This window comes from Saccopteryx leptura, chromosome 1, assembly GCF_036850995.1.
Source record: "Saccopteryx leptura isolate mSacLep1 chromosome 1, mSacLep1_pri_phased_curated, whole genome shotgun sequence".
Lineage (NCBI taxonomy): Eukaryota > Metazoa > Chordata > Mammalia > Chiroptera > Emballonuridae > Saccopteryx > Saccopteryx leptura.
In genome coordinates, this window is record NC_089503.1 from 256947365 (window position 1) to 256972419 (window position 25055).

The 25055-nt window shown below is 52.1% G+C and overlaps 3 protein-coding genes across 13 annotated transcripts; 1 reads left to right on the top strand and 2 right to left on the bottom strand.

Moving 5' to 3' along the window:
- Positions 1–2891: 2891 nt before the first annotated feature.
- On the bottom strand, positions 2892–11099 carry BEST2 (bestrophin 2). 10 transcript variants are annotated; one of them, XM_066348070.1, is made up of 13 exons: positions 10879–11099; positions 10619–10749; positions 10015–10110; positions 9833–9913; positions 8862–8956; positions 8637–8731; positions 7217–7450; positions 6955–7109; positions 6545–6622; positions 6225–6377; positions 6059–6139; positions 5727–5881; positions 2892–4752 (listed from the first exon to the last, which is right to left on the bottom strand). In XM_066348070.1, the coding sequence occupies exons 3-13, from the start codon at positions 10060–10062 to the stop codon at positions 4332–4334; spliced, it is 1596 nt and encodes a 531-aa protein (XP_066204167.1). In that variant the 5' UTR covers positions 10063–10110; positions 10619–10749; positions 10879–11099; the 3' UTR covers positions 2892–4331. The 10 variants fall into 10 exon arrangements, with proteins under 10 accessions (XP_066204167.1, XP_066204166.1, XP_066204168.1 ...); XM_066348069.1 differs by lacking the exon at positions 10619–10749 and having other exon boundaries at positions 10879–11098; XM_066348071.1 differs by lacking the exon at positions 10619–10749 and having other exon boundaries at positions 2893–4752; positions 8862–9026; positions 10879–11097.
- A 1653-nt stretch (positions 11100–12752) lies between these two features.
- GET3 (guided entry of tail-anchored proteins factor 3, ATPase) lies at positions 12753–20823 on the bottom strand. The gene is made up of 7 exons (XM_066348080.1): positions 20395–20823; positions 19435–19582; positions 14892–15040; positions 14661–14811; positions 13800–13907; positions 13517–13714; positions 12753–13096 (listed from the first exon to the last, which is right to left on the bottom strand). The coding sequence occupies exons 1-7, from the start codon at positions 20553–20555 to the stop codon at positions 12965–12967; spliced, it is 1047 nt and encodes a 348-aa protein (XP_066204177.1). The 5' UTR covers positions 20556–20823; the 3' UTR covers positions 12753–12964.
- A 1162-nt stretch (positions 20824–21985) lies between these two features.
- TRIR (telomerase RNA component interacting RNase) lies at positions 21986–25055 on the top strand. Of its 2 annotated transcripts, XM_066348081.1 has the most exons (3): positions 21997–22392; positions 24258–24335; positions 24628–25055. In XM_066348081.1, exons 1-3 carry the CDS (start codon positions 22057–22059, stop codon positions 24733–24735), a joined length of 522 nt encoding a protein of 173 aa, XP_066204178.1. In that variant the 5' UTR covers positions 21997–22056; the 3' UTR covers positions 24736–25055. The 2 variants fall into 2 exon arrangements, with proteins under 2 accessions (XP_066204179.1, XP_066204178.1); XM_066348082.1 differs by lacking the exon at positions 24628–25055 and having other exon boundaries at positions 21986–22369; positions 24258–24334.

Here is a 25055-nt window from a genome sequence, read left to right on the forward strand (position 1 = left end):
ATTCATCCTGGATTCCCTCAACTCCTCTGGGGCCCAGCATCTTGCCTGGATCAGCTGCTTGAGAACCTTGACCCAGATGAGACAAGCATGCAGAACAGGGTGGGAGGCAGGTATGGGTCTGTTCTTTTTAGCGATGTGATTCTTATCCTTAATATTCTCCCTGAGGTTAATGAGCTGCCAGGGTAGACAGAGTGATTTTATATTTGAGAAGAAAAATAATAAAGATTTTCAATCTGCCCTCGCTGGACTCTGGGCACTGAAGTGAGGGAAAGAAGATGGGCCAGGGACTCAGACCTCTGCTTTTAAAGAAAAGCTTGGCTGAAAAAAAAAAAAGAAAAAGGGGAAAAAAATATTTTTTCAAAATTTATTTTTACAGAGAGAGAGAGCGATAGACAGGGACAGACAGACAGGAAGGGAGAGAGATGAGAAGCATCAATCATCAGTTTTTCGTTGTGACACCTTAGTTGTTCATTGATTGCTTTCTCATATGTGCCTTGACTGCGGGCCTTCAGCAGACTGAGTGACCCCTTGCTCAAGCCAGTGACCTTGGGTCCAAGCTGGTGAGCTTTGCTCAAACCAGATGAGCCCGCGCTCAAACTGGTGACCTCGGGGTCTCGAACCTGGGTCCTCTGCATCCCAGTTTGATGCTCTATCCACTGCACCACCGCCTGGTCAGGCAAGGCTTGATTTTATTTATTTTTTTGTTTTCTTTATCTTTTTTTCTTTTTTTTCTTTTGTTTTAGGGCTTGATTTTTTATCTTACTAAAGTGTGAGTGACTGGTAGTGCGTGCCCAGTGGGAGTGAGAATCATATTTGCATTTGTGTAACTGCGCATGTGTGGTGTATTGTGACAAAGCTTCAGACAAAAATCCCTGCCTTATGAAGCTATTTCCAACAAAAGGGAGACAGACAATAAAGGAAACATAAGAGTTTGATGTGAGCCTGACCAGGTGGTGGCGCAGTGAATAGAGCATCGGACTGGGATGCTGAGGACCCAGGTTCGAGACCCCGAGGTAGCCAGCTTGAGTGCGGGCTCATCTGGTTTGAGCAAAAGCTCACCAGCTTGGACCCAAGGTCGCTGGCTCCAACAAGGGGCTACTCGGTCTGCTGAAGGCCCGCGGTCAAGGCACATAAGAGAAAGCAATCAATGAACAACTAAGGTGTCGCAATGCGCAACGAAAAACTAAAGATTGATGCTTCTCATCTCTCTCCCTTTCGGTCTGTCTGTCCCTGTCTATCCCTCTCTGACTCTCTCTCTGTCTCTGAAAAAGAAAAAAAAGTTTGATGTGAGAAGTGCTATAGAGAAAATAAAGCAGAGAGAAGTGATAGATGCAGGAGGTAGATTGGGGAGGTGGCAAAAATTTTTTTTTGAATTTTTATAAGTATTTATTTATAATTTTTTAAAGATTTTTATTTATTTATTGTTTAGAGAGGAGAGAGAGAGAAGAGAGGAGGGGAGGACCAGAAAGCCTCAATTCCCATATGTGCTTTGACCAGGGTTTCGAACTGGCAACCTCAGCATTCTAGGTCGATGCTTTTATCCACTGTGCCACCACAGGTCTGGCACAGTATTTATTTTTTTAAAAACAAAGCACTTTTGCCTGACCAGGCAGTGGCTTAGTAAATAGAGTGTCAGCTTGGGATGTACAGGACCCAAGTTCCTAACCCAAGGTCGCCAGCTTGAGTGCGGGCTCATCCGGCTTCAGCACAAGCTCACCTGCTTGAGCACAGGGTCACTGACTTGAGCATGGGATCATAGATGTGACCCCATGGTCACTGGCTTGAGCCCAAAGATTGCTGGCTTGAAGCCTAAGGTAGCTGTTCTGAACCCAAGGTTGCTGGCTTGAGCAAGGGGTCACTTGCTCTCCTGTAGCCCACTAGTCAAGGCACACATGAGAAAACAATCAGTAAACAACTAAGATGCCGCAACAAAGAATTGGTGCTTCTCATCTCTTCCTTCCTCTGTCTGTCCCTATCTGTCCCTCTCTCTGTCTCTCTCACAAAAAAAATAAAATAAAATAAAAATAAAGACAAAGCACTTTTAAAATAAATTGATTTTAGAGAGGGAGGGAGGAACAGAGAGAGAGAGAAACATTGATTTGTTGTTTCATTTATTTATACATTAATTGGTTGACTCTTGTATGTGCCCTGACTGCAGATTGAGTCCACAACCTTGGTATATCAGGACAACACTCCAACCAACTGGCCTAGCCAGGGCAAGGGAGGTGGTGATTTATAATAAAAGGCCAACAAAGGAGACCTCATTAAGGAAGTTACATAATTTAAGCAGAGACATGAAAGAGGTGAGAGAGGGGCCATGTAAGTATCTGGGAAAGAGTAATCCAGCCAGAGGGAATAGCATGTGCAAAGGCCCTGAGATGAAACCTTGCTTGCTGGGTTAGAGGGATAGTGTGGAGTGAGTAAAGGGAAGGGAGGGAACAGGGCAAGGAGATTGTTCAGGGCCTCATGAGCTATGGGGAGAACTTTAGTTTTGTTTTTTTTTAATTTTTATTTATTGATTTTAGAGAGAGGAAAGGGGAGTATGAGAGAAAAACATTGACTTGTTCCATTTCTTTAAGCATTCATTGCTTGATTCTTGTATGTGCCATAACTGGGGCTTGAACTCACAACCGTGGCATGTCAGGATGATGCTCTAACCAACTGAGCTACCTGACCAGAGCAAGACTTGAGCTTTCATTCTAAGTGGGGTAGGAATCATGGAGTGTTCTAAGCAAAGGAAGGATGTTACCTGATTCAGGTGTTCGTAGGCTCCCTTTGGCTGCTGTGAGAGGAACTGACTCTGGGGGTTTAGGGCTAGAGCTGGGAGACTAGGGCAGAGATCACTAGACTAGCTGTGTGTGTGTGTGTGAGAGAGAGAGAGAGACACACACACACACACAATGGGGGCTCTAGCCATGATGGGGAACCTAGAAGAAGGGAAAATAATTGGAATCTGGATACAATTGAAGACCAAACTGTTGAGAGTTACTACTGGGTTGATGTGGAGAGGAGTGAGAGAAAGGAAAGTAGAACAACCAAAATTTCTCTCTCCCTTTCTCTCTCTAAAATCAATCAATAAAATGTTTTAAAAAGAGAAGAAAAGAACAGTTGGATATATGGGTCAAGAGGCAGGGGAGGGATCCTGGCTTCTAAATACAGGAGTCTTTGGTGGCTCTGGTCATATAGCTTGGTTGGTTAGAATAATGGTCCCCAACCCCCGGGCCAAGGACCGGTACCGGTCCGTGGGCCATTTGGTACTGATCTGCAGAGAAAGAATAAATAACTTACATTATTTCCGTTTTATTTATATTTAAGTCTGAGCGATGTTTTATTTTTTAAAAATGACCAGATTCCCTCTGTTATATTCGTCTAAGACTCACTCTTGACGCTTGTCTCGGTCACGTGATACATTTATCCATCCCACCCTAAAGGCCGGTCAGTGAAAATATTTTCTGACATTAAACTGGTCCGTGGCCCAAAAAAGGTTGGGGACCACTGGGTTAGAACATCATCTGAAAACACAAAGGTATGTGTTCGATCCTATTAGGGCACATACAGGAACAGATCAGTGTTTCTCTTTCTCCCTTCCTCTCTCTAAACCAATAAATTCAAATTAATAAATGCCAGAGTCACTGGCATATGATTAAATTAATACCAGGAGGTATTAAAAGGTATCTGAGAATCCAGGGACTTGGGGTGGAGAGGTTGATTGCAGAATCATAAATCAAGGTTGGCAGGAGGAAGCTGTGGACCTAAGACTGTGGCTGATACATTAATGAATGAGTAAGGTTGTGCACACTGATGGGGCCATTGCAGAGAGTGAAGTTTGGGAAGAAGTGGGCAGGGCATCATGAGATAACCTGGAAAGTTTCTCTAATCTGACTTAGCATAATGCCTGGCAGGAAAAGTCAGGCTAACATTTGAATAGAAACCACTAGCGTTTTATTGAGCACTTATTATGTACCAAATATTGTAAAGCTGTCATTACATCTCCATCCTTATAACTCAAAGAGGTAGGCACTCACACCTCCATTTTAAGGAAACAATACAGGCAGGTCACACTGATAGGGGCCTCTCCTACAATGAGGGGTGGGAAGTAGAACTAGTGTGAAGGATGAGCTGCTCAAAGCTGCTGGAAGAATCTCCCACCCTCAGCCCAGTGCCTGGCCCACAGAAGACAAACACAGGCCTGATGTGAAGACAGGAGTGCTGGTCAAGGACATCAAAAGCCAGTGGGTGAAATCCACGTGCGCCTTATGCAGACCCGGACCGCTTCCTGGATGCGTGTGGGTTTTGCTTTCCTGTTCTTGGGGATCCTAGACCCAAGGGTCTCAGGCAAGACTCTCCTCCTCCTCGCCAATGGGACTGGGCAGCCAGGGCGGAGCTGGCCCCCGGGGCGCGGGCATGAGCACTGTGGTGAAGGGCTCAGTGGTGGGACCCAGGACTGGCGGCTCTGGCCCAGTAAGAGGCTCGGGTTCCAGTTCTCGAAGAGTGGAGTCCAGCAGTAGGTCTCCGCAGGCGCAATGCGGGGTCGCGCCATCGAGGGCGCTGGTGCACGCGCAGCTGGTGGCGGTGGACGCCTCTGACACGCAGCTGTTCTTGCGGCGCAGCAAGGACAGGCGCCGGCCCAGCAGGCCCGCGGTCATGCCCGGGCCTATCGGCAGGAGGCGCTGCAAAAAGTCACTGTGCACTTCGCCCAGCCGCACGTCCACGCTGTCCGGCCGCTGGAACTGCATGTCCTCCCTGGCCAGCCTGTGAGATGGACAGGGGGTCAGCACTGCGTCCACACCCCTCTCCTTGGTTGACAGAGCTGCGACTGAGGCCGCTGTTTTTTTTCTGGGTCTACCCAACTGTTTGTCTCATCCCAAAAGAATTTGGCCCCTCACCTGAGAGCTCCCGCTCTGCTCAAAGTTAGGCCTCAAAGCCTCAGTTGTGGCATCGTATTGCCCCTGGCCACTCATCCAGTCCTCATCTTAGACCTTAGCACTGACCCCAGTTAGTGGCCTGGTACCAGCCCTTGACCCTAATCCCTATCCTCATAGACTTTAGCTCTCAACCTCAAATTTCCAGAATTTAGCCCTTGACCTGTTAGCCCTCTCAACCAGACATTTCCCCTAGCAGGGGTAGTCAACCTTTTTATACCTACCGCCCACTTTTGTATCTCTGTTAGTAGTAGAATTTTCTTTCTTTTCTTTTTTTTAAAGATTTTATTTGTTTATTTTAGAGAGGGGGGGAAGAGAGAGAGAGAGAGAAGGGGAGAGGAGTAGGAAGCATCAACTCCCATATGTGCCCTGACCAGGCAAGCCCGGAGTTTTGAACCAGCGAGCCCAGCATTCCAGGTCGCCGCTTTTATCCACTGAGCTACCACAGGTCAGGCAGTAGTAGAATTTTCTAATCGCCCACCGGTTCCACAGTAATGGTGATTTATAAAGTAGGGAAGTAACTTTATAAAATTTATAAAGCAGAGTTACAGCAAGTTAAAGCATATAATTATAATTACTTACCAAGTACTTTATGTCAGATTTTCGCTAAGTTTGACAGAATAAATCTTTATAAAACAACTTACTATAGTTAAATCTATCTTTTTATTTATACTTTGGTTGCTCCGCTACCACCCACCATGAAAGCTGGAACGCCCACTAGTGGGCGGTAGGGACCAGGTTGACTACCACTGCTAGAGCCATAAAACTCGCCCCCAAGAAGCCCCGCCCACCCCGCTGGCTCACGTGATGTCGAATGTGGAGCCCTGGAAGGAGGGCTGCTGCATTAGGAAGGCGGTGGCCGCGGTGTAGGGGGCCCGAGTCTCCACCGCGTCCCAATACAAGTCCTTCTCCAACATGGCCAGTTCGTCGTACATCTCGTCTACAGCCAGCATTGACACCTGTAGGCGTGGACACTGGACTAGGTGGGGGGTACCAAAGCGCGGGCACTGCGGGTCGACCCTTCAGGATGGGTAGGAGTGCAATACCAAAGAGAGAAGAAGGGTTCAGAGGCGAGGTGGCAAGTCTTCGTAGGGCCACTTTGGGAGCCCGAGGATGGATTGTCACAGCAGTCTCACCTGGAAGTTGCGGTCGATCAGAAAGTTGGTCTCAAAATCGTCGTCGTCCTCTCCAAAGGGGTTAATGAGTTGCTCTGCTACCTTAGTGGGGTGGATGGAGGTAAATGGAGACCTGAGAACCCCTGCCCACCCCATTCCCCGAATCCTGGTCTGGGAGCCCACCCACCTTGAGCCAGCCGGCATAGAAGAAGAACTGCAGCAGAGTGAAGACTGGTACAAACAGATCCAGATTGTGGTCTTTGTAGCCCTGTGCAGGGTCTAGGAACTGGCGACCGATAAGGCAGGCCAGGAAGTAACTGTACACCGCGATGGTCACCACCTGGGGGCGGGCAGCTGCCAGGTCAGGGCTCTCCGAGCCTCAGGCTCATTGAGAGACCAGGGATAGGATTGGGAGTCACTGTGAGGGGGGTCTTAGCTGGCCTTAAGTTTCCCTTTGAGACCAAGTGCATCTGAGGATGAATCTAAACGGAGGCACAGCAGGGTTACCTGGGTGTAGACGAGAGGTACGCTGACCCAGTCGTAATGAAAGAGCATCGAACACTTGCCCCGAAACACAGTCAGCTCCTGGGGGGGCAGATACAAGTTATAAGGGGACCTGACTTGTAAGTTCACGCGTGGGGATTAAGTGTAGGTACTTGAAATGGAGGTGAGTGGTCACCTGGTGGAAGGTGGTGGCATGTGCTTCTGGGGGCTCCCAGGAGGGAGAGTATTTAGCGCTGCGTGTACAGCTCGGGCGGGGCCCCATAGAGGTAGATGTGCACTGGGGAATTCTATATAAGAATGTTTGTGATTAGCCTCGTGGAAGGCGCGTTGCAAGCCATCCCCTGACACAATTCCAGGGAGGTGAGGTACAAATTCTCTGGCATTTTGTATGAATGACCAGCTGGCAAACCCACCTCCAGCAGCAGTTTAAGGGCGCTGTTGTCGCGGATGCGGCCCTCACGCCGGGCCTGTGCTGCCAGGTTAGAGAACCAGACGCAGGGCACCCAATACTTGTTGTAGGATGAGTTCAGGTTCTCAAACTTCTTGCGCTCCTCGCGAGTCATAAACCCTGGATGGGTGAAGTTGGGGTTACTCGACCCGCCTTCCTGTCCTTACTGGAGTCACTCACCCAGCCCTCTGTCTTGGCCTTGTCCCCACTTCCTGCCAGGACCTTACCAGCCTCCACCACGTGGTCAATGGTCGGGAACCGCTTGAAGACCGCGGTGCTGACGGAGCGCAGGATGAGCACGGCCGAGAGCCCGGCGTAGCGCATGAGCGTGCGCCGGTAGAGGCGGCCGCGCTCGTCGCGTCCATGCACCGTGCCCGACACTATGCACATGAGTGGGTCGGGCAGCGGCATGCAGAGGTACTGGTTCCACCAGCGGTGTACCACCAGGTTCACGTAGAAGCCTGTGGCAGAGCCGAGAATAGGGGCTCAATGGAGGCTCTAGGTTCAGGGATTTAGGTGCCCAGGTCGTGGAAAGAGGAATGATTTAGGGTCTGCATCACCGACACTGGGCAGGCGGTCACCCTGACCACGCCAGGCCTCCTGGGTTGGGAAGTTGGGGTTCTAGCCCTGAGGTTAAAGTGGCCAGAGAAGTCTGGGTCGCTCCCGCTATTTGGAATGTATCTGGGATGGGGGTCGCGATCACAGCATGGAGGCAGAGACACAGGGCACATGGCATGTTTTCATGGAGGCTACAGGAAAACCCTGAGCTCGAAATGTGTGAAGGGGTTGGGTACAAGATTTATGTCAAGGATCCTGGTGTAGGCTGGTCACCCCCATCCATGTGGGAAGAGATCAATGGGAAGAAGGCTAGGGGCCAGGACTTGTCAGAGAAATAATTCCTAGGCTGGACTTGATGGATTCATATGAAGTTCCTGGAGGAGGTCCCTGGGGTCCAGAACATGAGGATAAGGGCACTAGTAATCTTATGTAGACAGAAAAGGGGAGTCCCTGAGGTAACCAGAGATAAGCATATGGGTGACATAGAACTCTGAAAGGTGCACTGTGACCAGGTGACGATATCCAAGGGGCCACACCTGCCATAAAGAACGCAGCATGGCCCTGGCCGGTTGGCTCAGTGGTAGAGCGTCAGCCTGGCGTGCAGGAGTCCTGGGTTCGATTCCTGGCCAGGGCACACAGGAGAAGTGCCCATCTGCTTCTCCACCCCTCCCCCTCTCCTTCCTCTCTGTCTCTCTCTCTTCCTCTCCCGCAGCCAAGGCTCCATTGGAGCAAAGTTGGCCCGGGCGCTGAGGATGGCTCTATGGCCTCTGCCTCAGGCGCTAGAATGGCTCTGGTTGCAAGAGAGCAACGCCCCAGATGGGCGGAGCATCGCCCCCTGGTGGGCATGCCGGGTGGATCCCGGGCACATGCGGGAGTCTTACTGCCTCCCCGTTTCCAACTTCAGAAAAATACAAAAAAAAAAAAAAAAAAACCCAAGAAAAAAACAAAACAAAGAAAACCCCGCAGCAATGGGGGTCTTTGGAGTTGGGTTTGAGGGGAGTCTCAGAGGGGCAGGAATGGGGGCATCTCCAAAATGCATGAATGGAAATGGGTTTCTTCGGATGGGGGAGCTCGGGAACGCAAACACACCGAGCACGAAAGAGACCGGGATGAGACTGGCGTATTGGTCGCAGTAGATGACGAGCTTCTCAAAGTAGCGCTTCTGCTCTTCCGTCAGCACGAAGCTGGAGGGAGGAGTGCGGAGTTATGGGTAAGCCCCTCCCCAGCTGCAGATCTATCTTCCCGCGCCCCCAGGCACACCCGTGCCCCTTTCCAGCCCACTGTGGCTGGCATGCCCACCCCGCTCCGCCTCACCGATAGGCGGCACTCAGCGCCATGTAGAGCCCGAGAAAACAGAGCAGCTCCCGCCACAGAAGTTTGTAGATGCTGCCGCGCCACAGCAGTAACAGCTGCGAGAAGCCGCCGAAGCGCGCGTTGGCCACACGGGCTGTGTACGTGACGGTCATCGCGGCAACGTGACTGTCAGGCCAGAGAAAGTGGGGCTGGACCGGACCCCCGCCTGTGGCCGAGTTACCGGAGACCGGGTGGGAGGGACTGGGGGCTGCGGGTGCTGGTGGAGTGTACGAGGTGACTCAGCTCAACGTTCCCTCCCGTACACGGCCACCTTCTCGGACCAGTCTCCTCCCTGCCTTGCTCAGTTCCGTCTTTAGCTGCCAGTTCTCCCCAAGCCTTCTCTAACAGGCCACCCTCCTATTGGATTTTTGTTCCCCACATCTTGCGCCTACCTCCTCAGACCCTCTCACCAGCTCTTACCTCCCAAACCTCTGAGTCAACCAAGTTGCCTTCTATCTCATCCATCCAGTTTTCCTGGGCTCCATCTACAGCCTCCCCTACTCCCCAGTGCCTCCATTTATAGGTTCTTAGGACTCTGACTGACCCCCTACACACCATTCCTCTCTCTCAGATCTCACCTCTGTCCATCCCTCCACTCCCCTAGCTCCCAATCTCTGCCCTTCCTCCGCCCCTGCACTCCCTTTTAAAGCCCTAGAAGTCCTGTCAACAAGGCTCCAGGCCCCCAGGTCCTCTCCTGCAGCCCCTTTGCCTCCAGCTGGCTCCCTCTTTTGCACAGCTGGCCCAGCCTATCCACCCTTCCCTATCCTTCCCCTTCTCCTGGGTCCACCTTGACCTTTCCTCTGTTCATTCTCCAGCCTTCCAAACTCTCGACTCCATACTCTGATGATTCTGATGGATTCCTGCTTGATTCCTGCCCACAGGCCCACCTGTCCTCATGGCCCCCTGTTCCCCTGGGCCTGGGCCCTACTCACCTGACGGTGGGTGCAGGACACACCAGGACAGGGATGAGATGGGTTTGTGGCTTCAGCTTTGGGTGGGGCTGAAGCCAGACCCTGTGGCAGGAGGGGTTTGAGGAATGGGCGTGGATGGTCCCTCCCTGGCCCGCCCCCCTCTGCTGCAGCCTTAGAACTTTGGAGAAGTCTGGCCAGTTTACCTGGAGCAAGGGGAGAAATCTGCCCATGTCTCTCTTGCTCCTCCCCATCTCTCTCGTTGGCAGTCACTGGCAGGTCCAACAGATTTGGACCTAGGGCTGGGGGAGGGGACAGGGACTGTCCTCAGTCACACACACACACACACACACACACACACACACACACACACACTATTCAGTGAGGCTGGTTCACTCCAACGTCACCTATAATCATACACTAACAAAAATGTACTTAGAAACACATATGTAGACCCAGGCACAAATTTAGCTTTCCTCAACACTGACACAACCCTAGTGATCCAGAGGGCAGTAGGTACTGTCACAAAGTCACAAAAGACACACCTAACTCTACCGCCTCCAACATTCAGGTATAAGGCTGATGGACCCTAACCCACAGGCTCTCAGCCACCAAAAAGCTACCTAGGAACACACAGGCGGAAACCCAGAGGCTCTGTATTCCTCCTGATCATGCCATGTAACAGACACACATGAGCTCACACAATCAGCTAAGTGCAGACCCCACCCAGAGCCCAGGAAGCCTTCACACACCACCCCACAGAGGGTGGTAGCATAATTTATTCCTGGTCTTTCCTGCACAAAGCTATACCTGTGGTCACACAATAGATGTGGGGATGCCTGCCCTTTACATAGCTGCACACGCTTCTGCAGTCCTTAAGATCCATCAGTGTTGCAAGGACACATCCATACAACGACCTCTCCTCAACAGTCCTGCAGACCCTGAGGGGCACATCCAGATGGAGTCATACCCGTAACCCTCATGACACTCACCTGCACTTGCACATTGATGACACCCACTCCAATGCCCCTCACTGTGGTGAGCAGGCACGCCTCCCCCCATACACACACCTCAGATCTTAGACCCTCTCAGCATTGCCATGAGCACATAAGCTTGGGGACACAAAGACTTGTCCCCACATTTGGCATGGATACAGAACAGATGTCCTCCCTTCACAGACACTCCTACAAAGGGGACACTCCCAGCCTGGCACAAACAGCCTCCCTATCCCATTCCTCCCATCCTCAGCCTGGTGTGGGAGTGGTGGGGACTCAGGCATCCAGCCCCTACGTCTTTTGCATCCACCGTGTGTGCTAGGAGTGAGGATGGCTTTATACGGCCCCACCCAGCACTGCCAGCCAGGACACCTTGTTCCAAGCCTCGCAGATGTCAGCCCCACCTGGGGTAATTAAGAACTGGCCCAGGCTGGCCACCCTCAAATGTGCTCCTTCACTGTCCAGCTGCCAGACAGCCCATAAAAGTGGATGAGGGGTGTCACTGCTGGCTGCAGGCCCTGGGGAAGGGACAGACTTCAAGTTGATTGGGCTCCATTCCTGAACAGAGGCCCCCATTCCCTTTCATACACACTGCAGCCAGCCTCTTCCCCCCTCCTGTGCTCATCTCCCTCCTCCAGTTCACAGTGTCCCCACACTTGACTGCTGCACCCTGCTGGGCTAGGGGCAGGATGCCCAAGCTAGTTCACATGCTTAACTGAAACAAATTTTAACACAACGCTCTTTGGCAGGTAAATTCCTGGTGCTGTGTAAAAATGTTATTTCATTTCACTGAGTCCTTACAAACAGGCTTAAGAAGTTGGTGCTTGTCACTTCTATTATCTGGTAGGGAAGCTGAGGCCCAAATGACAGCCTTTTCATGGCACAGCTGGGATTTGAACCCAGGCAGTTCAGCTGGGAGCCTGGGGTCTTTGTTGTGGGTTGTACCACCGTGTTTGTTTACAAGTGCCACCCCAAAGTGCCCACACAGCTTGTGCACACCCAGTGAAATCCAGTTGAGCACATGTCTGGGCTTGTGCCTGGCTTCTCCTTACACACACACATGCACACCCTGACACACCCAGACCCTGGGAGTGCAGTTTGAACACCACTTCCTGCTCATGTGTATCCTCAGGCACCTCTCGTCCATTTCCCCAGCCCCTACCAGCTCTGGCATGGAATCTGCAAACACTGGAGGCCTTCCCAGTCCTGAGTCTTCCAGGTGGGGATGAACATGGTTGTCCAGGCAGTGGCAGAGGAGTAGAGGGGGTCAGGGGGCCTGCTGGGTGCCTTCCAGGCTGTTGTGCTGACCCTTTCAGGGTCAGGTGAATTTGTTCTGTGAATGGCCACATTTTCTATTTTAGGGATCAAGTTCAAACTATAGGAAACATGAGACCACTCTGAGATGGCCCTATAGGCAGGACAGGACGTCAGGGGTCCCTCTAGCTTGAGTCCTCTGCCATCTTGTCCTCTAATCTGTCCCTAGTTGTAGCTGTGCTGGGAGAAGCTGATACAATTCCACAGAGGCAGGAATTGGGGGTGGGTGGGGTGAAAACTGTTAATCCCCAGTCTGGCCAGCCCAGCTTCTGCCCAGGGTGCCCACTAATTTCAAAACCAAACAGCAGGCAGTGCTGAGCTGCTGCCAGCCTAATCCGCTCCCCACCAGCCTGAGGCTCTCCACGGGACCTCCTGGTTCCCACACTGAGCCTCAAAGAAAGGGGGTATATGCCCCTCTCTCCTACCCCAGGGATTATGGCAAGTATACCCCTACCCATGCAGAGCTAGAAAAAGTACCCCCTTACTGAAGACATCAAGTTCCAAAATCACCATAATAAACACCTTTGTTAGGTCTGTTGTGCTGCACCCCTTTTGATGATATCTCTGTGCAATGTACAAACTGTGCAACTGCACGTGGAGGCGCCGACTCCCAAACCCTCGTACCAATACCCACAGTGGTTTAAGATCATTTTATTGAGGAGTAAGAGGCGGAAAGAGGTGGGGGAGTAGTTACAGCCTCCCCAGCTCCACCAGGGGGAACAGACGCCCTCCCCGCCTTCCACTCCCAAGTGGCTCCCCCCCATACTATAGGGGGACTTTGTGCAAACTCTGCCCTGGTGGCGTGGAGGGTGGGTGGAAATGGTAGCAGCTGGGGCTGGCAGCGGTGCTACTGGGTGCTGGGCGGCTTGTAGGGCTCCAGGAGGAGGGCGGAGAAGGTGTTGACCTTATCCGCCCCCCGCACCTCATGGGGCAGCAGAGGCAGCTTCACAATGTGGAAGTCTTCATACAGGTCCTCCATCTATGGCCGAGGCAGGGGGCAGAGGGCAAAGGGCAGTGGTCAGGGGGCTGGCTGCAGGGCAGGGACACAGATGTAGGTTGATTGAAAGGGTTAGGCTGAGGGACTCCCAAGGTCAGAGGCTTCATGGGGTCACAGGTAGGAGTGGCGCCAGTGAGGTCAGAGATTCTGGGGTTGGACCTTCAGCTCCTCAGAGGTTTCCAGGCCAGGCCAGCCACAGTCCTCCAGGGCCAAAATTAGGGAAAAGGGTCTGAAGTAGGGGTGAAGGGCAGGAGGCTGGGGTAGAGGTCAGAGGCAGGATGGAGCTGAGTCAAAGCATAGAGTGAATGGCTGGCAGTGCTGTGGCGAGGCTGGGCCAGGCCCCACTGCCAGGATCAGAGGTGTGAGGGCTGGGTGGGTGGGTGGGTGGGTGGGCATGCACACCTGGTCCAGGTACTTGGCCTGGATCTTGTGGCGGGCCTCACACATCTTGCAGGGTTTCTCAGGATCTGGGAAGACGAGCTGGTTGACAATGATGTTGTGTGTGTCGATCTTGCACTTGGCCAGCTCCTGGATCAGCCGCTCCGTCTCGTACAGGGACAGGAACTCAGCGATGCACACGCAGATGAAAGTCGTCTGCTCCTGCAGGGTGTGAAAGAGGACAGTGAGGCCCACATGCCGGCCCTGTCCCTGGAGCCTCTCACTGTCCACCTGTACCATGACTCACAGGGTCCTTGAACTGCTCGCTGACAGAGCGGATGACGGGCAGCGTCTCCTCCAGCTTGGAGGCCAGCTGGTCTGCGTTCATATCGCCCAGGCCCAGCATGTTGCACATCTGGGGGTGGTGGCACGGGAAGGCTTGACGTTTATCTGCGGCTGCTAGACCTCCTGGGTTGGGGGCTCATTAAACACCCAGGGTGGATGGCTCCTGACACCTCCCAGTGGTTAAAAGGCCCTTGAGCAGACCACAGGGTCAAATCCCATCTCTACCTCTTCTGTGGGATTGTGGCCAGGTGGCCTGATCTCTCAAAGGCTTAGTTTACCCATGTGTAGACCTTAGCTCCAAGAGCTGGTATACTACATTATCTGACATGTCACATGCTCAGAACAGTGCCTGGCACAGAGTAAGTGCTCTACAAATGTGACTAGTTGAGGCACAGGTCCCCATAGGAGGACTAAACACACTACCTGGGAGCTGGGCTGTGTGTAATAAATATGACTGTCATACTACTAATAACAAGTGTTCTCCATTGGACAGACAAGGAAAGTGAGGCCCAGAGAGGTAAGTGATTTGCTATAGGTCACATAGCTATGTCACATTAGAGTGCAAAGCATTTGAACCTGGGCTCCCTGGCTCTGGAATATGTGCTTTCAAACTCTGTCTGAGGTACCCAGTAGATGGGGACAGGGACATCACGTCCCCTAGAGTGGGTAGACAGTTCCCCTATAATGAAGATCCACCCCACCCATTGGGAACTGTGGACCCAGAGGGATTGTGCGTGGGAAAGGCCTTTGTCACTGCACCTCTGGGGGACTGGGGGCTAGCTCCCACCCAGGGGACACTTGGATGCCCTCGGGCCCTGCCTGCCTGTGAGATGAAGGGGCTGATCTGGTTCTTGATCTGCATGAGGCGGCCTAGGCCCCGCTCCACGATGGTGGGGAAGTTGAGCAGCCTCAGCGTGTGGCCTGTGGGCGCTGTGTCAAACACCACCACCGAGAAGTTCATGCCCTTCACCAGCCTGTGGGGAGATGAGGGTCAGGCCTACTCTGCTCCCTCTTCCACCCCAACCACAGGCAGCACCAGCCCGCTGGGCCTGACCTCATGACCTCTGCATAGCTCATGGCCTCGTCGATGCCTGGGAAGGCGCTCATGGCTTCCTGCATCATCTTCTTGCCCATGCTTAGCATGTTGTCCTCCTCGAAGAACTCATCAGGCAGCTCTGCCACACCAAGGCTGGGGTCAATCTCCTGGTGGGGGGGCAAGGGATCGAGACTCAGGCTGCTGCTGATACTCCCAGGGTCTTCTCACCTGGGTGGCACCAGGACCAGAGGAGCCCATAGGGGGCTTCAACCTCAGCTCTGTTTAAGGTTCCATCAGAGAGGAGGCTGGGGGGACCCCTAAGGTTCCATGACCCTCTCTCAGTCACTAAGGCCTCCTGATTGCACAAAGAGTCAATTTCAAAAACAGATGGAAAATTGCAAATTGTGATCAGTGGCCACAGAGGGAAGCCAAAGCCCTCTGTATGGCTTTCACTGGCTATTCCCCCACCTGGACCCTGACTGTTTCCTCGTTATTCCTCTAGCATGAGCCTTCCCCCACCATCTCATCTATCAGTGCAGTCACACCCCACTGCCCTGCCTTCCTTTCTCCTTAACTTCCAGCCTTTCCTTGCATGGCTTACTCATCACATTTATTTTTGTTTGTTCTTTTTTTTTTTAAATTATTTTTATTTTATTTATTCATTTCAGAGAAGAGAGAGAGAGAGAAGGTAGGGAGGAGCAGGAAGCATCAACTCCCATATGTGCCTTGACCAGGCAAGCCCAGGGTTTCAAACTGGCGACCTCAGCATTCCAGGTCAAGGCTTTATCCACTGCGCCACCACAGGTCATTGCTCCCCATTCCTAATCATAAACTCCAATAGGCACTTGACAGCCACACAGTTCAATCTTGGGCGTGTTTATGTCACATCTTATCCCTCCTCAACCCCTGCTATTCTATTTGCTCCTTGCTCTCTGCAGAGACCCGTGCCTCACCTGGGTCTCAAACAGAACGAAAAGCCACAAAGGCTGTCAACATCTGTATCCCCCCCCCCCCACCTCTGCATTCCTGGCCCTGGAGGAGTCCAAATCATGAGTCTGTGCACTGGATGGAGCTCACTCCACTCGAGGACAGCCCTCTGCTGGCATCCTCACTTCCTCCTGCAACATCACTTTTCCCTCCCTGTTGGAGCATTTGCCTCAGGAAACAAATGTGGTCTAATATCTCTTTTCTAAAAAAAAAAAAAAAAGCCCTCCTTAATCCTGCTTCTGTCTCCCTCCAGCGATGGCCCCATTTCTTAGCCCCCATCATGGCAATCACTGTCTCCGCTTCCTCAGCTCACCTACTCCAGGCAGGCGTTTGCCCCCACTCCCAGGGTGGTTTCTCTATAAACAGATGTGCCTGCTGGAGTGAACAATCTCTTTCTGCCTAATTTCTTTATCCTCCTGCAGCTCAGGAGCCCATACCCTCTGGCTCTCCTCCTACCTCTCTGGTGGCTCCTTCTCAGCCACCTTCACTACTGGACCCTAAATGCTGATATGCCTTCAGGTTGTTTCTGGGCTTCTCTGTCTCACATTTAAAATACTTTAATTAAAAAAATTTTTGGGGGGTGACTTCCTTGGCCTCCATCTTACCTTGGGGCCAAGGAACCTTGCCGGGCGGGATGCGCGCTCTGTACTCAATAAAGCCTTTTGTTATTCCACACTTGGTGGCTCCGGCCCCTTCCTTCCTTCTCAGCAGGGAAAAATACCTTACATTTTGGTGCCGAAAACCCGGGAGGAGTTAGAAGTCTGCAAGGACTGCTCCTCTCTCCGTCCCCTCCGAGAAAGAACCAGGATCTCCGACCTTCCACCCACTTGGGTGCATGGTGCGGTAAGTCCCCTGCCTCCAGCCTCCCCTCAGTTCTTTCCTCCGAGACTCCCTGTCCAAAACCGTAGCTACATCAGGGAAGTCTTTTTCGTCCGAGTGCATGTGCTGTGGAGACGTCCGGAGCACATCCACTTTACCTTTTCTGTCCGTGGCCGGACCTTGAGTTTTAGGATGCTAATACTCAAATCTGACCACTCTGAGGACTGAGGGTGGCCGTGGGGGCACAGGAATCTCCCTCCTTAAAGAAGAAGAAACTGTTCTTCTCTGCTGTGGCCAGGCCACAGAACCCACTGAATTAGCCTCCTAAAGGGACTTTCGGTGTTAACACCCTCACCAATTTAACTATCGCCAAAAAAGCTGGGGACTCATTGGAAATCTCTTACATACACAGCTTCTAGTTATTCATGCACCTGTCCTTAATCTCTGTGCCGCCTGTTCCACTGCGCAGGCCTTTTTCTGGCCAGAGAAACCTCACCTAAAACCTCCACTCCTGATCTTTCCTTCTCTGAGGACTCCCAACTCTCTTTCCCTCCTGTCTGATCCCCGGCGGTGCCCCTCTCTTGGGACTTCTTTGGTCCCTCTATGGACCTCTTTTGTGCTCGGGTCTCTTCCCTCTGAGATCCCCCTCCCCTCCCTTCGCAAAAACCTGTTTCTTATTCACCACTACCATCTCTCTTTCTCCTCTCCTGCTGGTCAGGGGCCCTTCCCTTCTCCACTGTGTTCTTAAGTCCCTCCCCCATCAGGCCATTCTCCACCTACTATTAGCTCTTACACCGGTTTGCAGGACCTCAAGGCCCAACCCCCCTCCCCCTCCCCCTTTCCTTCCTCTCTGTCTCTCTCTTCCCCTCCTGCAGCCAAGGCTCCATTGGAGCAAAGTTGGCCCAGGTGCTGAGGATGGCTCTATGGCCTCTGCCTCAGGCGCTAGATGGCTCTGGTTGCAACAGAGCGATGCCCCAGATGGGCAGAGTATCGCCCCCTGGTGGGCATGCCGGGTGGATCCCGGTCGGGCGCATGTGGGAGTCTGTCTGACTGCCTCCCCGTTTCCAACTTCAGAAAAATACAAAAAAAAAAATTTTTTTTTTTTTGAGAGAGTGAAAGAGAGAAAAAGAGGGGATGAGGGAGAGAGAAAGAAAGAAAAGCATTAACTCGCTGCTCCACTTAGTTGTGTATTGATTACTTCTTGTGCGTTCCTTGACCAGGGATCGAACCTTGGGCTCAAGCCAGTGACCTTGGAGTCAGAGCCAGTGATCCTGGGTTTCGAACTAGGGTGCTCTATCCACTTGCACCACCACTGCTCAGGCTCACACAGCTTTAAACACCAATCTCCTACAATTTCAAATCAATGTCAATTTCCTCTGAGTTCCAAGCTCACACAGCTAAGCTACTGTCCTTATGTCCTCACTTGGACATTCAGTGGGTACCTTGGATTCATTATGGTCAAAATGGAATTCCTGACTTGCCCCTTCTTAACCTGTTCCTCTTCTAGTCTTCCCCATCCCAGCTGCTCAGGAGCCAACTAAGAGATGTACTTATTTCATTTCTTTTCTTCACCCATTACAACCAATCAGTTGCATAACTTGACTCTCAAGAGACATCCCAAATCTTGCCATTTCTCCCTCAACATTCTGCCTCCACCTTAGGACTGGCTGCCATAATCTCTTGCCTGGTCACTGTCCCAGGCTTCTTGTTAGTCTCTTTACTTCCACCTTCAACTTACAATCTATCCACCCCATGGCAGCCACAGGCTACTTTTCTTTTTTTTATTATTTTTGTTTTATTTTTATTGATTTTTGGAGAGAGAAAAAGATAGGAAGAGTGGGAAAGAGAGGGGAGAAGCAGGAAGCATCTATTCATAGTAGTTGCTTCCTGTATGTGCCCCAACCGGGCAAGCCCAGGGACCTGAACTGGTGGCCTCAGTGTTCCAAGTCAATGCTTTATCCACTGTGCCACCACAGGTCAGGCCACAGGCTACTTTTCAAAAAGTGAATTAAGCTATAATGACATTGCCCTGCTCAAAACAAACAGCTTCTTCTTCTTTTTTTTTTTAAGAGTAAAGTGTTTTTATTTTACTTTTTTATTATTATTATTTATTTTTTACAGAGACAGAGAGTCAGAGAGAGGGATAGACAGGGACAGACAGACAGGAACGGAGAGAGATGAGAAGCATCAATCATTAGTTTTTCATTGCGCGTTGCAACACCTTAGTTGTTCATTGATTGCTTTCTCATATGTGCCTTGACTGCAGGCCTTCAGCAGACCGAGTAACCCCTTGCTGGAGCCAGCGACCTTGGGTTCAAGCTGGTGGGCTTTTGCTCAAACCAGATGAGCCTGTGCTCAAGTTGGCAACCTCGGGGTCTCGAACCTGGGTCCTCTGCATCCCAGTCCAACGCTCTATCCACTGCGCCACCGCCTGGTCAGGCCGAACAGCTTCTTATTACACTTGGAATCAAAGCTAAATTGCTCCAAGAGGCCTACAAGGTCCTACACCATGTGGCTCTGATGGACTTTTCTGATGTCTCTCTCCCCTTGCTCACTAAACTTTGGTTATTCTGCCTTCCTTTTTGCTCCACAAGCATTCCTCAATTGTTTTGCTGTGGGTATGTTGAAGAATGGGTAAAACCAGAGAAACAAAGAATGTAAACTGGGCAAGACATTGTAGTTGATGGTAGGTGTTCTCAGGAAAGGCCTGAACAGGCCTTTGCCAGACTTGGGAGCTGAGCCTCGCTCTACTCACCATGGCAAAGAGGTTGTCATAGCCTTTGACCTTGGTGGGTACCTTGGAGAACTTCTGGTCAAATGCATCAGAGATGTTGTGGGCTGGGTCCGTGGAGATGATCAGAACACTCTCCCGTCCTTTGGATAGCTGGACTGCTAGGCTGCAGCTGGGCAAGGAAAAGGTCAAAAGGCAGGGAGTAAGGGGTCAGGCTCTACTCCCTAGGTCTGCCTGCATGGGAGAGATGCGGGGTTCAGAAGCAGGGGTTTTGAGAATATGAGTAATTGTGAGAACAAGTCTCAATCCCTGCAAAGGGACCCTCTCAGACCTCACCTATGACCCTTCTAGTTGGCTAGAGTTGTGAGGTTCAGTCTGACTTGACACCTGCTTCTTCTCTGCAGACACAGAGCAGTATGCTCCAGCTGTCCAGCCAACATAGTTAAGGGGTCCCTTGCATCTCCTCAAGGCTAAGCTAAGGAGTCCTTAGAACCTCCTGCTAAACTCAGGATGGTTCAGTCCACTCGTCCAGGATAATTTGCCCCAGGGATGACTCCCTGTCCAACAGGCTGACTGAAAGAGTCTCATAACGTGCCGCCCCCCCACCACACCCCCGCCAGTGGGTACAAACTAACAAGGTTCACCAGACTAAGAGTTTGCTCCGGAGCCCCTCTCCCTACTCTGAGCTCGCTCTGGTATGGTCCAGCTGATTTGGACATCTAAGTGTTCTCCCGGCCCCCATGCGCTGGGTTCAATGTAGTTCGGCCCTTGAGCTCCAGCGGAAATGGTCCAACTCAGAGGGTGCCAGGCCTGCATTCAGGAGGTATCTTCCATTTGCTCCCGGTAACTGGTAGAGAGCGCAACGCGGAAGACCCCGGCCCAATCCAAGTGCCCAGCTCTAGGTGGAAGAACCGGTCCCTGGCCTCCCCTTCGCCCAGTGGTACATCCTACCGGTCTTCCCGGTCTCCGCCGCAGCCTTCTTACCTGCAAGTGGTCTTGCCAACTCCACCCTTGCCCCCAACGAAGATCCACTTAAGGCTACGCTGCTCGATGATGTTGCTAAGCGTAGGTTCCAGCGGCTCCACATCGGGTGCATCCTCGAACTCCTCTGTCTCAACCCCCCACCCGGCCACCCCTGCCGCCATCTTAGAACCGGCTCACGTGACCAAGCGGAGCGTACCACGCAAAGCACCTACAGGGAAAAATTCTTTGCCCTCTCTCCATCAGGGCTAGCATCCCGAGCTAGTTTCTTCATAGCCTGACTTTTAGGCGCCAACAGAAGCCATATTTTCAATTTCCAGGGTTTACCTCGTCGATTTCCCGACTGTTTTCCCAAAGACGCTCCCTTCCTAATTAACATATGGTACGTTCCAGAATACTCCCCTTTACTGATTGGACCCAAAGTCTCGCAGCCCTCTTTTCACTGGCTACATCTTTTTTTACTTTCACCAATCACTCGCACGTCCCGGTAGCTTCTTCTCCTTAGCAACCAGCCAAACACCCCGTCCATGCCCTGTCCTTAAGTTAGTCCCAGGTCCGCCTTGGCCTGAGTCCGTAGGTTCAACCTCGTTTCTATCATTTCCCCCTATATCCAGATTGGGTCCCAGCATTGTCTCAGGTCCGTTTTCTCCGTGCGACACCTGGCTTCTAATGCAAACCAATCACAGACGAACTGATTAGTTAGCTGAAGTCAGATCCTGGGCCTGTGAGAGGGTTAGAGGGAGAACTGACTCCAGTGGTGCACAAGGTCCGTAGATTCTTGTTCGGTGCTCCTTGAATACCCATGCTCTGCACACCAGAGCAGAAATCACACCTGCAAATGCCTCCTTGTCTTGGTAAGAACCCTATTCCGGAAAACTTCCTTGCAGTTTGCTTCCTGTGGAAGGGAAGACTCCAGTTCAGCGAATTCCCTGTTTGAACTTCTGCACTGGCAGGAATACTAGCTGAGTCCCAGGCTTTTTGCGGACATTCTTTACTCTAAGCTGGGAGACTCTAGTTTAGAAAAATAGCCCTGGCCTAGAAGAAAACAAGAAAGAAAAGAAAGAAAAATAAATACTTCTAGCTTCATGTGGGCATTCTAGCTCATAAAATAATACCCTGAACCCCAGCTCCACAGGGCTGTGTCCCCATTTCCAAATGAGAGCGCCATCCCAGAGACAGGTATCCAACCCAGAACACCCTCATTTGTAGTCCGGGGATCCAGGATAGCTATACTCTCTAGATCTAGTTAGGGACCTATGTTGCAAGGTGTCAGCTGAGCACACAGCCTCAAAGGGGATTCCTCTCCAAATGAGATTATGTCTGGTGCCAAGAAGGGGATTCTAGCCCCAGAAAGCTATGCGCCCCCAGTCCCAAGAGGGAACCTCACTCTGCAGAGCCAGCTGCAGCCCTAGACAATAGTCCGGGGAGACCATGTCTGCGTAACTCACGTCCAAGTCTAGCTGGATCTCGCGGGGCAGAGGACTTGGGTACACCGCGCCGTTTTAACCCCTCCTTTGTCCCACCCCTCGGGTCCCGCCCCTACTGCGGACGCTTGCAGGCCGGACAGCCCTTCCCGGCATGCATTGCCCGGGACTGACAAGTCGGGCGCCAAGCGCGGGCCGGAGAGGCTTTCCCGGAGGCCTCTGCGCGGGTCTTGGTGACAAAATGGCTGCCCGAGGGAGACGGGCGGAGCCTCCGGGCCGGGAGGCACCGGGCACCGCGGCGGGCGGCGGCGGGAGCCGATGGGCTGAATCGGGGCCTGGGACATCACCCGAGAGCGGTGACGAGGAAATGTCGAGCCCAGTGTCAGGTGGCGTGAACTTGTTCGCCAACGACGGCAGCTTCCTCGAGCTGTTCAAGCGGAAGATGGAGGAGGAGCAGCGCCAGCGGCAGGAGGAGCCGCCCCCGGGCCCGCCGCGACCAGATCAGCCAGCTACCGCTGCCGCCGCGGGTCCTGGGGATCCGAAGAGGAAGGGCGGCCCTGGCCCCACACTCAGCTTCGTAAGGAGCCACGGGGGTGGGGGTGGGCGCCAGGGCCTTCCTTGGCTGGGGTAATCGGGCCCGAGAAAGGGGATCGGGATCCAGGTCTACCTTCCGGCCCCGATGAGGGGAACATCCAGGTCACCCTCTCAAGATGAGGAATATGGATTCCTGACTAGAGAGGTTTGGGGGCGAATGTTGGGGACCCCAGTAGCTTGCCCGCGAGAACCGGGAGCCGGGCATGGGGAAACCAGGATACCAAGATACCTGTTTGAGTGGTTCCAGAACTGTGGATACTGGGACCACCTACCACTCTTCGGAAGGGGATAAAGTTCAAATCTGGAGCCTAAGATGTGTAGATTAGAGACTCAAACCGCTTGTTCTGTAATTAGGAAATTTGCTTGGCTTCTTTGAGTCTCATTTGTTCACTGTCCACTTTATCTTCTGCTGGGCATTGTGCTAGGTGTTGAATATGCCCTGGTGAACATGATAGACAAGATCGCTAATTTAGTAGCATCTGGTGTGGCTTACCTTAAATTTTTTTATTTGGATAAATGGACAGCATCTCATTTTCCGATGTTAGAGTTCAGTGAGGTCATCCTGGAAAAATGGTTGGCATGGGGTCTGTCCTATAGAAAGGCCAAAACCAGTCATTCTCAATTGGGAATACACTTCCCACTTAGCGAAGTCTGGAGACATTTTTGGTTATTACAACTGAGGGAGGGGTGCTATTGACATCTGAGTAGGGACCAGGGATGTTGCTTAACACTCTACAATGCACAGGACAGCTCTCCTTGTACCCCAACCCCCAATTCTCTAGAAAAGAATGATCTAGCTACAAGTCATTAGTGTGAGGTTGAGAACTTTTAGGCTAAATAAATGGCGTCTGTATTGATTGTTATCTCTGAGCTTGCTCTGTCTCTGGTATTGAGATCAAGCTCCTGTGGAGTGGAGAAAAAAATGTTGACTTGAGAAGAATAGACTTGGGGTTAAGTTCCTTCATCCACCAAAAATGGGTCACTTAATGCCTAGTTGAGGGGTGGGGTGGGATGATGCTTATTAAGCCTCTTGCAGTCCATGGGGCACATGAAACCATCAATCAATGGGAGAAGATGGAGGACCAGGACAAAAATCCAGAGTGAAACTACTGTTTGAAGAAGGGGAAGTGTCAGGAACTGGGTTGCTGTGTGAACTGTGGGAGAAAAGTGTCCCTCCTTAAACAAGAGTAGCAGCAATAGTTGTCACTGCTCTTTTCATTTATTCATTGAGGGGCTGTTGTGGGAGCACCCTTAAAGAGGCCAGCCTAGGTTAGATGCAGGGAACACAGTGTTGCTTGGTTGTTAAGGATGCTGCTCTGTGGCTTGAACCCACCTGACCCTGAATTCAGTTCCATGGTTTGCTGCCAGCATGACCGAGAGTATAGACATTTCCTTTTCAGAGATGTTTCCTCATGTAGAAAATGGGATAGTTGTAACTGTGAAAGTGAAAGGAGATGATCCATGCAAAGCACTTGCCACAGGGTTTGGTATACAGTAAGTGCTTAATAAAAGGAGCTGTTGCTGCCTGCTTTGTCACTGCTAGGGGAGGGCGAGGCTTCAGTTTGGAGAGTGAGGACAAAGCCCATACCCACTGATGTGGGGGTTCTTCTTGCTCCCTGGGAGGGCAGCCTGGGGACCCAGGACTGCCTGGGTATCATGGGCCCAGGGCAGGCGCTAAGAGTTGCGTGTGCTCCTCTCTGATTGCTGCGCAGGTTGGCCGGCTGGCGGAGCTGGGCGCGGCGTCGGGACGGGCCACCGGGCCGGGCTAGGAAGGTGTAGTGGGCCTCAGCACCGCCAAGGGCGGGCCCGGCTCCTGTAACCGTTGCAGTCTTCTGTCCCTTCACCCAGGTGGGCAAGCGCAGAGGCGGGAACAAACTAGCCCTCAAGACGGGAATAGTAGCCAAGAAGCAGAAGACGGAGGATGAGGTGAGCAGGCCAGGCCTTTTTTTTTCCAGTCTCAGCACCTGGCTAACCAGCCCTGTTTCTTCCTGTCTAGCATCTGGGCCTGGATGGGGGGTACTGGGTTTGGGAGGAGGGCTTTCAACAATGCCCCAGATAACTTGACTCTGTCTGAATGTCTTTACCTCAAACCCAGGACCTCTGGGGTGGTGATGCTGGGGGTGGATCAACTGTCTCAGGACAGCCCTGACCCTGGTTCCTGGCCTTCCTGGCATCCCCTTCCCAACCCCCCTGTGTGCCCCTGTACCCCCTCCCACAGGTATTAACAAGTAAAGGTGATGCGTGGGCCAAGTACATGGCAGAGGTGAAAAAGTACAAAGCCCACCAGTGTGGTGATGATGATAAAACTCGGCCCTTGGTGAAATGACCCTCCTTCCCCTGCCTGCCTATGGCCTGGGACTCTGCGATGTACATAACTATTTAATGCGGCAGCGGCAGCGGCCTTTCCCCCCAAGGACTTAAACACAGAAGGAAATCGAGATGCTTCCAGCAGCCGCGGATGATCCTCCAGGACTCTTTTTTACCTTGAGCACTTGCCTCCTGAGACTTCATAGAACAGTGGTTTACTGTCCCCTCTCTCCCCACCTCCTCTCTCTCTCTGGCTTTTTCTGTTTTCCTCTCACCCTCCCCTTCCTCTTCTCCTTAGCCATCACTTCTGAGAAGTAAAGACCTTGACTTAGTGCTGGA